Source organism: Berghia stephanieae, chromosome 3 (assembly GCF_034508935.2).
Source record: "Berghia stephanieae isolate SIO BIC M18660-M18661 chromosome 3, UCSD_Bste_1.3, whole genome shotgun sequence".
Lineage (NCBI taxonomy): Eukaryota > Metazoa > Mollusca > Gastropoda > Nudibranchia > Aeolidiidae > Berghia > Berghia stephanieae.
Genome location: NC_088362.1, coordinates 89,902,915 through 89,918,351, shown reverse-complemented (window position 1 = coordinate 89,918,351; position 15,437 = coordinate 89,902,915). Strand labels below are relative to the sequence as shown.

The 15,437-nt window shown below is 32.8% G+C and overlaps 1 protein-coding gene across 1 annotated transcript in view; it reads right to left on the bottom strand.

Annotated features, from left to right (window-relative positions):
* LOC144968789 (intermembrane lipid transfer protein VPS13D-like) overlaps window positions 1-15,437 on the bottom strand; it is an 83,837-nt gene that overhangs the window by 20,697 nt on the left and 47,703 nt on the right. The window contains exons 46-66 of the mRNA XM_078907469.1: window positions 15,157-15,255; window positions 14,569-14,811; window positions 13,673-13,865; window positions 13,281-13,361; window positions 12,633-12,829; window positions 12,291-12,372; window positions 11,696-11,813; window positions 10,982-11,043; window positions 9,759-9,902; window positions 9,141-9,291; window positions 8,412-8,541; window positions 7,804-7,929; window positions 7,134-7,278; window positions 5,263-5,470; window positions 4,841-4,989; window positions 4,324-4,451; window positions 3,772-3,951; window positions 3,085-3,251; window positions 2,257-2,310; window positions 1,774-1,854; window positions 403-547 (exon numbers count right to left, since the gene is read on the bottom strand). Coding sequence (XP_078763595.1) covers window positions 403-547; window positions 1,774-1,854; window positions 2,257-2,310; window positions 3,085-3,251; window positions 3,772-3,951; window positions 4,324-4,451; window positions 4,841-4,989; window positions 5,263-5,470; window positions 7,134-7,278; window positions 7,804-7,929; window positions 8,412-8,541; window positions 9,141-9,291; window positions 9,759-9,902; window positions 10,982-11,043; window positions 11,696-11,813; window positions 12,291-12,372; window positions 12,633-12,829; window positions 13,281-13,361; window positions 13,673-13,865; window positions 14,569-14,811; window positions 15,157-15,255 — 2,883 coding nt within the window. The remainder of the gene's footprint in view (window positions 1-402; window positions 548-1,773; window positions 1,855-2,256; window positions 2,311-3,084; window positions 3,252-3,771; window positions 3,952-4,323; window positions 4,452-4,840; window positions 4,990-5,262; window positions 5,471-7,133; window positions 7,279-7,803; window positions 7,930-8,411; window positions 8,542-9,140; window positions 9,292-9,758; window positions 9,903-10,981; window positions 11,044-11,695; window positions 11,814-12,290; window positions 12,373-12,632; window positions 12,830-13,280; window positions 13,362-13,672; window positions 13,866-14,568; window positions 14,812-15,156; window positions 15,256-15,437) is intronic.

Genomic DNA, 15,437 nt, shown 5'->3' with positions numbered 1-15,437 from the left:
CTGGCCTTCCTGTTAAATGGACAGTTATTTATTTCTGTCGAACTTAGTGGTCAAATCGATACTTTTTTATAATCAATCTCGCAAATATCAGGGGTTTTTTTATCCTTAGGCACATTACGCACAATTCATAAAGTTATGTTTTAACTATATTTTATTAATAGCTATGTACTATCTTTCTAAATAACTCCGGGGGAAAAAAAAGAGATAAATTGTAGTTTTTCTCCAGAAAGTCAATTATGATTTTATCATAACATTTTACTGCCATGCCTATATAAATTCCATTTTCAAGGTTTTATCATCTGTTTTCAGGAGGAAATGGCACTGAAGCAGTCTAAATAAACAATTTTCCTTCATGATCTGATCAAATGAAAACAACTAAATTATAATTAAATACAAACTTACGTCTTTTTTGGTCATGAACTGCTGGGCAATGGCCAACTTGTACCGTGATAGGTTGTCTAATTCAAACCTGGGTGCAAAGGTCACAATGTTGGTGCCTCTGTATGCTCCCCTGCCTTGGGTGACCTGGATACCAATAGTATACACCCTGGGAATAAACAGAAGGAAAGAAAACTGAAAACTCGGTCCTTGCTCTGGTTGGCGTTCATTTGATTAAATCATTCACTTTTCACAAAGTGTTTTTCTTTTATATGGAAAATCACATTGATTGCTTTTCTCAATCCCATTGATGCATTGGCAATCATTCATTACTTTTTACAAATCATATGATCAACTCTCAAGAGTTATTTATTTTCAAGTCTTCAAAAGAAAAAGTCTTGAGGCACTTGCCAATTACTGCAAAAGAACATTGATTTATTTAAAAAAATAATAGAACATTGATTTATTTAAAAAAATAATACGGTAGAATCCTGATAAAGCAAACACTGGTGGACCAGAAAGAATTGTTGACTTTAAGCAAGGCTGATTTTATCCATTATCAATGGAATGCATTTAATAAATAAGATTAAATTTAGGAGGTGTTGACTTTAAGCAGAAGTTGACTTTAAGAGTGTTGATATTCTGCGGGTTCCACTGTAAGTACATTTTAATTTTAATTATATAAGTTTATCAAATTAAAAATAATTTTAATCAAGGAGTTTCAAAGTGTACATTTTTAAAGATGTGTATGTAAGATCCAAAAAGGTGACATTGCCTTTTAAAATGACTTATTGATCCTTTGTACACAATTTGTTATTCATAAATAATGATGGCTCTGGTACACAAAATATTTTGTTACACAATATTAAAAAAATACATCGACAAACAAGTGGCACGAGACTGTATAGATACAGAGGACAGAATGACCAATAAAAAGCATAGAGATAAGCCATCATATACACATATTTGTTCTTATTCTCCAAGATGAATCAATTTGATAGCAGTGATACAATCTCCAAACTCATATGTCTTAATCTAAAGATATCCCCATATGTTACGAAGTCTTTAATGTATTCTTGCATCTAGACTGCAATAATAAGCATTATTTGTTTAAGTACCAGCAATCTGATACCAAGTATCTATCATTGCTATTTGCAGATCCTTATTTACGACTAATTTGTTAGTGTCTTCCCCTTGGGTACAATGCCTACACAGAAAAACAAAAGAATTTTACTAATCATTGCCTATCTGATCACTGACCAGAATTGGGAATGGCTTTCACTTTCACTACATTTAAGTCACAATAATAGTTTAAACATCAGCCCACAACATAAACATCAACTAATACCACATACTAATCAACAAGTTGAACATCAACCAACACCATATACTAACCAGACAGGTCTATTGCTTTCAACATTGAGAACACGAAGAGTTTTCTTGGATGTCCCTCCTTCTAATGAAAATCGAGAACTCCTGTATATATGTAAAGAAAGATATGATGTTACGATGTATTATTTGATAATGGTAGGTGCAAATGTGTATACATTATCATTACGTCGTAATATGAATAATAAATTATGTAAACACAGACACAAATCAAAACAAAAACTATCAAGGCTAAAACTGATTTTGAATTTGATATCACGAGCTTAATATGTTCAATGAGGTTGGCTTGCAATTTTCAGTCGAAATTTGTCTAAATACTGAAATTCACCGTTAAAGTAAATAAAAAACATGAAATTGAAATCATGAGTGCTTTGATAATGACAACATTTTACATCTAATATTGTTTGTTTGTTTGTTCCTGTTGTTGTTGATTTCTTTAGGTTTTTGTTTTCAATTAAGGTGGGGCGAAAAAAAAAGAGAAACAATTACCACTGAGATCTAGAGAGTGTTCCATGCAATGCAGATCCGATCCTCATTTGACACCTGAAATAAAAGAAATAGAAATCACACAACATTATAGCTAAAACAACAGGCCTTTTAGTATCTGAATACTCTACTTTCTAACTTAAAATTACAAAGGATTGAATCTAAATTTACTCTCTTAAATTCGCACGAATAAACAGCAAAACAAATTTGTTCTGTTTTCATTCGAGTTGAATTCTTTGGGGTTATGTATATATAATATTGTTAAATGGGAGTCCTGGTTATTCAAATGGCAGAGTACGTAACTGACAGAGATCCTGTTCAAATCAGTAAAGGGCCATTTTTTCTCTTCTAACCACTGTCCATCCAGCAGTGAATAATCAAAGACCTTGAAAAAAATAAACCCAAGAAAGGAGTATTGCTATAGGCTACCCCACTCACGAATGAATGCACACATTCAGTCCTTTTTTTCTCACAAGTAAAATATTATTAAGGAATTTCCTCTCTGACAACTTTAGTAATTCTGACAGTTATTAGAAATTTACTTGGAGGTGAGAAAACATTTCTGCCACAGGAGAAAATATTGTCAAACAGAGACATAACCTAACACCATCCCAAATCACACAAACGTTTCATCTGTCAGTATTGAAGCTGCAACATTATGGAATAAATTGGAAAATGTGAGAAAATAGTATTTTTCAACATTACACTGTCCACAGTGGGATTTGAACCTTTAATCAACAGGTCGTAAGCTGAGAGCCATATTACTCTACTATGGTAAAATGTCACTGGTCTCAAGCCATGCAATCATATTACATTAATTTGTTTCCTTACAAGTATTGCTCCTCCACCTCAGGAAAGCTGAATAACAATGGTGTCACACTGCGTGCTCTCTCGTGTTCCTCAAACTGGCCTGCTGCAAATGTCCTGGATCCATCTTGACGGAATATCAGTGGGAGGCCAGTTTTGTTCACCAACCAGTAAGGGGCCAGAACACTGATCTAGTTGTGCAGAGAGAAAAAGAAAAAAAATCATTATTTTGAATTTCAGTAATTGAAAGCAGTGCTGCTTCAATGTTTGCCCATACAAACATCATTTATGATATGAATACTTGTCAAATGATAGAAAAATAAAAAGTTGAACTGTGTCCTAAATAAAGAGTATGAAACACAGGTTTGCTAACCACAACAAATTAAAGAGATCCTTAAGGAAAAAAAAATCTGTATCAGCCTAAAGAGCATGATTTCAATCATATTTATTTAAATGGTCACTTTAAAATGCTGTTGAATTATGCATGGAATTCAATTTGGTCGTATGTCCACTTCTGAGGGAAAACAAAATATTTTCACCAATTTTGATTTCATATTTTCATTTCAAATCGCAATGTGTAGGGGAAAAATTTGAACTTTACTCACGAAAAGAATTGTAGGATTTTAATCCAAAATCTCTTTTATCCAATGTGCATGACACACAAGTTAATATAGAGAAGAATCAGTAAAGTCATTGACAATAAGTCCATACCTTCATAGCACCCCCTTTGACCACCGTTATCCTGACAATCAGTTTGAGAATTCGGTTTCTACTGTCCAGGATTCGGAGCATGACCTTGCAGTTCCTTGTGTGAGGAGGAATGGTCAGCTCTTTGCAGGAACGGAAGTTTTCCAAGTAAATTCCAAGATCAAAGTTTTCTAACATATTTACCTGTGACAAGAGGAGTGTTACAAATTAGATAAAATCAAAAGCACAATCTTTTTTAAACATTAGAATTTAATTGGGTAAATAATTATGAATCATATCTATGATATATAATATGCATTATTTCTAAATGCTATTGACATTTTAAAATAAAACGTTTTCAATTAAACGAAATTAACATCATAACAAAGGTTGTTTGCATGCTCTTTCAAATCTACAAGATAGTCTTCTAATTATCTTCACATTGAAATTATGTTGTCTTCTTCAATGAAAGGGAAATTTTTTTTAAATGTAAAAATAAAAACAAAACAAAATCCACACACACACACACGCACAAACACCCATACACATAGATAAAATGAATGAAATGAAACTCACTCCATGCAATGCTGCCTCTTTGCCAGCCTTCAGGTTCCCAGACACCCCTGTTCCCTTTAGATAGTAGTGTAACTCTAGGGGAAGTCTATTTCTGATTGTCAGAGGTGGTAGAAGAGTGAGAATATGGCCTGATGGAAAGAAAACAATTAAAGAAAGAAAAATCAACCAGTAAATATTTTATGTCTCAATTTGAAAAAAGTACAACCAAATGGAGAATTAAGATCAATTAAATCCAATCTAAAACCTTCTCAGACATCAAATTTTCAAGTTAAATGTCTATAGAAACATTTGAGAAAGCAAGACAGGATATGTTGATAACAATAAGCTATTGGATTCCATTCCCATCACTGCAAATAAATCTTTATTATGCATTGTCTTCTGAGACTTCTCGACTCACTTCGTCACTTGATGTTAAATTGGAAAGTTCCTTTTAATCTTTCTTCTAAATCTCATATACAGAAAACAAACATAGGTGGATTTTGAAAATGATCCACAACAACATCATAAAAAAAGGTACCTGGTAGTGGTGAAATAATGGCAGGATTGAATCCAGGACCACCGGAATGTGATAATGAAAATGACGATGACAATGATGGCGAAGACGATGACCCAGATAGATGGAACCTCTCCTCTGGAAATTTTTGTCGAGTAATGCATACAAAGAATCTGGCCAAATATAAAGAACATTTAAAAAAAGATAAAAAGAGTTAATTTTTTAACTTCAAATTTGATATAGACATATATATATATATATATATATATATATATATATATATATATATATATATATATATATATATATGAAAGAGTCACTGGTTCAAACACACTTTCTCAAATCTATATCTTGCCCATCCATTAATTTGTCACAATTTCTGTATTGTAGCTTAAATTCAAAATAATTACAAAAAAAAATAAAAAAATAAAAAAATAAATCATTACCTGTAGGTTCCAGACGTTTTGTCCAAGAAGTCACAGGTATGAGTACCATCAGGTCTGTCGCCAATCTTGGTCACATGCTTCCACTCTAGAGTTCGAGTGGAGAATTGGACAGGCATGTCTAAGGGTCGTGACCTCAGGTTCCAGTAGACATAAGGCAATGGAATGGGAATGGCAGCACCTTTTGGGATTTCCCTGCACAGATATTGACCTGAAATTGGAGATAAATTTCTATTTTGAGTATTCCATCTTAAAAACATATATATATACATATATATATATTATTATTATTATTATCATTATTATTATTATATATTATTATTATTATATTATTATTATTATTATTATTATTATTATTATTATTATTATTATTATATTATAAATTATTATTATATATTATTATTATCATTATTATTATTATATTACAATAATTAACACTACCATTAAAATTTTTTTTTTTTAGTTTTATCATTATCATCATCATTTTTACCACTATCATTAGAACTATCATCTACCCCTACCCAGTTATTATTATTATTATTATTATTATATTATTATTATTATTATTATTATATTATTATTATTATTATTATTTATTATTATTATTATTATTATTATTATTATTATTATTATTATTATTATTATTATTATTATTATTATTATTATTATTATTATTATTATTATTATTATCATTATTATTATTACTATAATTAACACTACCATAAATAAGTGAGCGACTCCATTTATATTTTTTATATATATAGGAAAAAGCTTTCTACCAAACTGATAGAGTTTATTGTCTTAAAAGATGTAAATCTGGCAACAAGCTTTCTTGACCAATCAATCGTCAGACATTTTATTGAACTGAAAATATCCTTATCGTCAAGTCAAGTGCTCATTCTTACTTTCCACAAAATGGCTAAGTTGATGATGATGATGATGATGATGATGATGATGATGATGATGATGATGATGATGATGATGATGATGATGAAAATGCTTAAAATTATTTCATAAAACCTACACCACACGCCACACATAATAAAAGAACAATGAGAAAGCAGAAGCAGGCAACAACAATAACAACAAACATGATTCATGCAATAATTCCATATCAATACCCTTTGTGAATTAAATACTGCCAAATAAAAAGAACCCAGTTCAGGCTATGGATCAATTATGAACAAAAAGTTATTTTGTCATTTTTTAAAAACTGAAAGAGATAATGATGTTCAAAAATCAACTGAGAGAGGATTAAAAAATTGAGGAAAATTGTCTGAAAAGCAAATTCAAATGATTGCTCACCAACTTCATCAAGTGTCTTTGGTTTTACCACGTTTAGCTTGTAATTGAATCTCAAATTTCTAATCAGGTGTTCAGGTTTAGGAGATAGGTAATGTTAGGTGAGCATCGATTATTCAGAGATTTATAAAAAAGTGTAGTGACCTTAAAGGTTTTTCTTTTTTCTAAAGGCAGTAGTAAAAATCTCAAAGCAAGGTAATCGTTGAAGAATAGTTTGGACTTTTTAAAAACAATATCAGAGGCATTGTTTGCACCACTGAAGGCAATCTCTTTATTTTATCTTATGATATAGACAATACAAGGATATTAACAAGAATTATGAATGGGGGGAACAAAAAAACAGCTTGTTGAATAGAACCATCAGGCAATGGAACAAAATCCAGGAAAATACCTGAAATATTAAAACTTTATAAATGTCAAATGTCAACATGTGTGAAGAATGAAAGAAAAAAACGGACAAAATATGCAGGGCAGGCAAATGCTTTTTGCATATTATCTCACTCAATTTGAATGGATATTGAATAATGAAAATGATGATGATTGTGATGACGATGGTGATGATGATGACAAACCACTGCCATCAGGACTGTCCATCCTGAGCTCCAAAGGACTGTCCAACCGATTACGAATGACCAGGGATGACCTCACCATGATGACCTTCCTCGCCCCACCTTCCTGCTGTACCTCAAACACGATACGGGCAGGCGGAGTATTGGGCTGAGACAAAGACAACAGAAAATCGTTTTGTAAAGCAATGAGATTGGTAAATGGTTGTATGTCATGAAATTCTCTCATATTTATTTGATAAGTATCAGCTCCAGCTAACGATTTAGTTCCAAAAGTTGCAGATATGAAAAATGTTCATTTAAGCATGAAAACAGTTTTTGAAATCATTATTCACAACTAACAATTAATTACAAAGCAAAAGAAAAGAAAAAAACAAAAAAAAAAACAAAACAAAATAAAACAAAACTCACCCACACAAAGAAAGAAACTAAGAAAAAAGAAGAAAAAAAAATTTCTTTTCATATTTTGCAAACGAGCTTTTATCTTCTATGGATAGGTCAAATTTTTAGTGAAAAGACATGGGATTCACTATCCTATCATATGACTGGCACACCAGGTCGTTTCATTCCTTTCGTCTGAATATTACAATGAACTTGATTCCATATATCAATAACCACGTGCCTTACTTTGTTGACAAGCCTAATGTGAAATCTGTTATTTACATGTCTTTCTTACCATTGCCTTCAAACCTGGTTCAGCATGTCTGAAGTAAACTCCCACTTTATCCACAAAAATGGGGGACAACCTCTGCCAACCTTCTACCATCACGTGCAGCTGGTTGATGTGAGTGGTATGAGTTTTCTGTACAAGCAAGGGTGACAATATTTCAAATAATTAGTTCATCAATTAAAAACAAATTAAATGAATTACACACATTTCAAATAACGCATTAAAATAATGTCTTTTTAATGATCTAACAACCTCACAATTCAAAAAGACTGACCCTCTTCTCCTTTCATTAAAAAAATTCAACACTGGATTTGCAAACTTATCATGTAAAACTTTGATAAACTAGCAAACTTAAACATGTTCCTCCCCTCCCCCACCCCTCCAACACACAAAAAAAATGCATTAAAACTAACATGAAGACGATTCCAATTGAACTTGAATTAGATTATTTTATCATAATGTCCATAATGAAATACTAATAAAAACCAAGAAACTGATGACAGTCTAAGACTTAAAGACCAGTAAAGTTACAATATTGATGTCAATTGAATGAAATTATTTTATAAAGCTAATTGATATGGCTGTTGTGTGCTTTTTGTGAAATCATGACTTACTTGATGTCTCAATTTCTCTCTGGGATGAAAATGAAATGGTTTTGTCTCCCCAGACTTAACTCTTTTCCACTCTGATGCAAATGAGTACGCAGTCTCAAAAGCTTGAGGGGCGTGGCCATCACCTGATAGGCTGTTTAAAAAAACACTTAAATTAATAAGACAAAAAATTCCAATTGAACTTCATTCAAACTTTGATAGGGAAAAGGAGGGTGAGATGAGCAGGGAATTAAACTTAATTTGAGAAATATAAAAGAACACATTTAACTAATCCATAATTTAACAAATATATATATATATATATATATATATATATATATATATATATATATATATATATATATATATATATATATTATATATATATATATATATATATATATATAAATTATACGAATAACAGTTAACCTCTAAAAACCTTACTTTGATGGAACACTTTATAAGGAATATTCAAATCCTTGTCAGTAAGGAAGGATTTTCACATGCCTTATTTCTTGTCTTATTGAACCATAAAAATTGGAGAGATCCCTCGGATCAAACTGCCTAAAAAACGCTACTTTATGCGTCATTCTATACATTTTATGGATGATGTCAGGACAAATAAATATTGTAAAAGCATGTATGAGCATGCATAAATCTGGCATTTGAGATTTCCCCCAAAACCATTCTTCAGCCCTCTGATATTAAAGGTATAATGGATCTTATAACAAATCTAGAAGAGAATAAACTTACTAGGAAGGTGCTGTAGAAGATGTCAGGAAATGTAGATCACAGCCAGTCTCATTTTTGATTGTGTATGGGATGAAAGGAGACCGCCTGTGGCCTGATTGGCTCAACTGTCTGGTGGGCTGGGCCACACAACCACTGCCAATAGCTCCAGTACCTGTGATGGAAGTGACATCTTATAAGAAACACGAGAAAGGTAAGCCAATAATGATGTCAGTTCTAAGCAAGCTACTTTATCTGACAATAGGTGAATATTGCCCAAAAAATGATAATGTGAAATGAGAATCAGCTATTTTCCATCCTATTAAATCCTCCTTTCACAAACTGCATCCATTTTAAAATGATTCCTAAATTCATTGAAGTGGTTCTTTCATGAATTATTTTCAACCTTTAAAACTCTTACCCATTTGCTTTATTTATTATATCTTTATATAATTTACAGTTCATGAGTGAATTTATTTAAGATTATGATTTCGGAAAAAAAACACCCAAACAACCCCCCCAAAACAAATAAACTAAAAAAAAAAGGTGAGAGAATAATTGACACTTTGAAGAGTATTGCGCAATGTCAGCTGTAGAATGTTATATAAATATTTCACACATCCATATTTCATCTGTGCATACCTGCAGACAATGAGCTGATGTGTTGCTGTCGACTGCTACCTCTGTAGTCTTTCTGTGCCAGATAGTCCTGTGTCCAAGTACCCTTTGTCTGGTTGTACAACTCTATCAGTGTGGATGTCACATTCAAATTTAACACTTCGGAAGCTGAAACGTGTATACATATGAACATTTTTGAAATTTACACATAAGTGCAATGTGATAATATTCAAACGAAGATAACAGGGTTCATACAACTTCAGCAGAATAAAATTCCCGACTTTTTTCAGACCCATATCCTGACCAATATACTCTATGAAAGGTGGTGGTAGTGATGATGATGTGGGGATGAGTTGTAGTAGTGTAGGTAGTGATGATGATGATAATGATGATGATGATGATGTTGTGGCGGTGCTGGCTGCAGTATTGGTGGTGGTGATGATGTAGTGGTAATAGTGTGGATGTCGACCAGAACAAAATCCTGACCATTTCCAAACCCATGTACCCAAATTCGTGAATTCCTAATCCTTTCCTGCAGCTATGTGGTCTAGTTGTAAGACACTCGTTTTCGGATCGGAAGGTCTTGTGTTCAAGCCTCAGTCTGCGCATGGTTGAGTCCTTGGAAAAGGCTCTTTACTCATATTCTCTCACTGTACTCAGGTGTAAAATGAATACCTGGCCGTTAACAGTGTTGTCTCCGTCTGAAAAAATTGCAAATGCCTAACATTTGTCATGTCTCATTCTACATGTTACAGGGTGCTGTTGGTCAAGGATCCCTTGTATAGCGCTTTGAGCATGTTTAGTGGATATTGTGCTATATAAAAGCTCTAGTTTTTCTGACCTTGGAAAAAAGTTATCAAATTCCAGACCTTTTCCCGATTTCTTGACTTTGTGGGAACCCTAAGATAAACTAAATTACATTTTAATTTCATAGTTTCGTGGTGAGTTAAGATTTGAGTTCAACTTGTCTTTTCTGGACGCCACACCACCTAAATGAAAACATTAATATATAAAGTTATTTATCAAACAATAGGGCTAAGCACCTGCTTGACAGAGCTCACTTTATCTAAAGAAAATTTCTGATGATAAAACATCTGATATAATACCACACATAATCTTAAAAAGGCATCAAGCTACATATGATAGTTGGTCAAAATGTTAAAAATACAACTGGCTCTTTTCCTTTAAAACATGATATAAAATAATAAATAACATTAGTAATATGTGAGTGATGTTAGTGTACTTACCAGCTATTTGAACAGCCATTTTCTTTTCCGGTTTTGTGTATTGCTTCCATTCTGTGAGGCACCTGCAGGGTAAAATAACATCATACAGCAACGTCAGCCATGGATGACATATGTACATAAACAATGACTTTTTCACAGTTTATAACTGTATTGGTCCCAATATGGGTCATGTTTTGAGCAGTGAATAAAATAATCCTTTCATCTCACAGCAAATGGTGTGTTTTGTGGCTCAATGTGCCAAAAGCAGTTACATTTGGATTACAATAACATTAGAGTAACAATACAAAAGTAGATTTGGAAAAAATGAGAATGTAAAAAGAAGAGTAAACACAAGAAGGACGCAAGAAAGGTAAAAACAAAACTCAAAAGGAAACTGAAAACAATAAAAATAAACAACGAAGAAAAATGACAACTAGACCTTATCATACATGAATAGGAAAAAAAAACAGCAACAACAAAATTTGTTGCCTTGATGATATAAACAACTCTTTAACTCTTTGACTAATGTTTCATTATTATTTCAACAAAACTGGTAACATTCTCAACAACAGCTGCTTAAAACCTACCCCGGCGATGCTATGAGCAAGGCTGCCACACATATAATGAATGATTTGTACTCACACGTCTCAAGCACCACCACCACCACCATTTTCACCAAAACAAGCACCACCACCACCACAACTGATGCTGCCATTCAAAAACACAACAACTTACTTCCATGGTTCCAAGCAGGGCTCCCATCCAGACAATCTCCGATTGTAGTACTCTGCTAGCAGCTGGAAACTCGCTTTACCCTCCACGCAAGGCTCAAGTTGTTGTTCTATTTTCAAGGCTGGAAAGGTATAAAATCAACAGCTCTTATTTCAAATGGTTAATTCTGTTTCACTATAATGCAACTTGTATTGTTGGAATGATCCTAGGAAACCATTATAAAACAAAACAAACAATATAAATGGAGATAATTAAGGAATGTTTGGGTGGAATATTGTCATATCAAATGGGCAGCTTGTATTGTATTAAAAATTATAAATTTTATAGATCTACCCTAATATGATTTTTTAAATAGACCTTGGAATGACACAAGAAATTGAATAAAAACTGAATAGAATGATTCTAATGAATTAAACAAACTGCCAAAGACACTAATTTTGTCATTCTATTTTTGATGAATATAAATTCAAGGCTTAAAACACATAGGGGCTATAAATCGAAGACAACATTAATACTTCATTAACTAAACTTACTTTTCTTCATTTTTTATCAGTAATTATCCTTTTTTTAGAGACGACATGAATAGTGCTATACTTACCATTGCATCCAACCTCCATAAGTGGAATATCAGCATCACCACAGTCATCAATCAGGCAAAGGACTATACTGTCAGCCTTCATCTGTAGCCAGAAAGGAACAGAGAAAGATTTATATATAACAGTATTTGCTGAGTTCTTTTTTTTTTCTTATTATTATTAAAAAATACAATTGAGCCTGGACATTAATTTTGTTTAATTCTGTTTATATGAAGAGAAAGAGAAAGATGAGGAAGAGGAGGAGGACGAAAAGAAGAAGAAGAAGAAGATGAAGTTTGAGCACAACATGTGCCATTATATTTGGCTAAAAGCATTATGATTACTTATCATTTATTCAAACATACCTCCACAGAAGTAATTGTAAAATCGTTATTCCCATCTTGTTTATGATCAGCCAATGTGGCAGACTGTGATGAAATGGGAGTAAAATTCTCTGTCAGACATACAGCTGCAGATTCAACACTCCAACCAGTTGCGGCTAAAGCTTTGCGAACATCTGCTTCAGAAAAGCCCATGTCCATAAGCTGTATAACCTCAATTTCTGTAAAGTTAAAAAGCAATGTTGATTTAACCTCAGGTAATATATCATATCGTTAACTACACGAGTAACACACCATCATCAGTAACATTCATAACAACAATAATAACGGTAATGAAGAAAGTAAAAGGAAGGAGAACAAAGTGAGGAACAAAAGGAATATTCTACAAATGGCACAAAATGTAGTTCAAAAGTGAATTTCTTCTTTATATCTATATAAAAGAAATGATTTTAACTGCTATAAAATTTTCTGCTTCTGTCAGTTTATACAATAAATGTAATTTTTTAATTTTTTAATCTTCAATTTGTTAAAAATAACAAAACTCAATTTTCAATTTGAAGAGAAAAATAAGAGGCCTGAAAGAAATCTAAATATATAATTGAAAAAAAAAAGCAAACCCAACTTGATATGATCACATTTAAGATTATAAAAAAGAATATGAGTTGATCTGACCTTTGTCTTGTTTTTTACTGGCACAGGTCCTCAAAACCCCTCCTACAAATCCAGCGTCTCCTTCTTGTGGGTTTGATGAACCTGGAAAGATTAAGGACCACAATTTCAATGGTTCAAAGCCAGGTATGAGAGGTAAATAAACAATGTGAATAGCTTCCCCTTTGATATCAAATAGTTTCTAATATTTTCTTAACTTAAAAAATAACAATTCTGAGCAAATTATCACATTGGAATCATTCAAATTTCCGTTTGGTTTCTACAGGAGGAATGTGAAACCTTATGAAATTCACATCTGCCTTCATTCGTCTTTTACAATCCAAGCTTCTAGCAACACATTGTACAACATTAATCCAACTTCAAAGAATCATAAATAGTAGGGATGATGGATTTACCAGGTGTTAATGGTGTTGAGAACTGTCGAGGGCTTTGTTTCGGACTTGTTGAGGTGGTATTGTTACTGGAATTGCTGGATGATTCCTGGTTTTTCTGAGCATCCAAAGCTTGCTGGGGCAATGAGTTGAGGATGGCCAGAAACATGACAATGTCGTGGTAAGACACTCGAATGTTTAACGTTTTCAGATCCACCTGGAATGGGAGAAAATGATAAATAATGATCAGCTTATGAATAAAAAAATATGGCAATTTTATTATAGCATGGTGCATGAAATCAGAGGCAGGCAGAAGGCAGGTCGCAGAAAGGGGGGGGGTGGGGGTGGGGGGAGCTTTAATAGGGAGAGCATTTTTAATAACAAAAATACACTCTTTATGGTGGCACTTTAAAAAATAGAAACTCCCAAAAGCATTGTATCAATGTTGTCTGATGTTTTGAGATTCTCCATAATTTAAGATGCGCTATTCCCTATAAAAGGCTTGTATTCTTGAGAAGTGACCATGTGCTTCAGTACAAAAGTACGAATTCCCACACAGCAAAGACTATAAAGAAATGGTTTCAACAAACACTCCGAGGGGGAAATCCTTCCTAATCTAAAACGACTATCTACATCTGTCAGCATCTGACTTTCAGGGTTTCATTCAATATCATTCTTGTGGCAAAATGAAGCATTCTGCATTAAAACTATAATGAGAAGTAACTGAACGATGACTCCTCATAAATGTAAGTTTCAAGAAGATCAAATCAAACTTTTTTTTTAGGTTATGACAATATTTTGTATTTACAGGTGTCCTCGAATCAAAAGTCTGTACTTGACTTGCCCTAGAAGATTAATGGAGGCAAAAAATATACTATTGGGAAAATGAAAAAGTCTTATATCCTTCTCTTTAAAGTTACCTCAAGGACTAACTGTCTACGATTGGCTTCCTTCAGTCCCAGTAAGCCAGAAGACTGTGTGGAGCTGTTTGGCTGGGGTAAGGGGTTTGCATTGAGCTCTACACTAATGCCTGTGGGATCCACGATGGACAAGGCCGTCTCCTCTTCAGCTTTTAGGCAGCAGGAGAAGAGTTCGACACTCTGAAGACTACAGGTCAATACTTTGGTTGGTGCCTTGGGTTTGTACTTGATAACTGCCGTGTTCTGATGACAATACATGTATTTATAATCATAATATATTTTGTAATTCATGAAGGGCTCATTAAAACTTGACATTTATCAAAAGCTAAAATTTATTCCTGTAAAATTCTCTTTTGTCAATATCTGGCCTTTCCGAAGACTCGTGTATTTAAGAGTTTCATGCAATTGTAAAATTTTCTTTTTAAAATTAGAGAGAAAGTGCAACTCATAACTTTTGAAACTTGAAATAGAATATTATAAAAGAAAAATAAAAGTAAAATAAATTGTAGAAAATGTCATCTCAAAGATGCTTCTGCCTGCTATAAATGATTCTAGAATTAGGGTGAAAGAGAAATCAAATAAATTTACCTTAAGAATAACAGCATTGGTATCCACAGAGGAAGAATTTTCCACCACAACGAATTGAGTGTCTGTAAAATTCAGTACCAACTCAAATGGAAGCTGTCTCTGTTCATTATAAGATAAAATAAAAACTTTGGAAACATAATTTTTTTTATTGTGATGTTGTGACATTGTAGTAGAGGTGATAGCGATGATGATGTGGAGGTGGTTATAGTGGTGGTAGTAGTAACGATGATGATGAGTTAAAGGTTGATTATATGGTAGTGATGATGAATGATGATGATGAT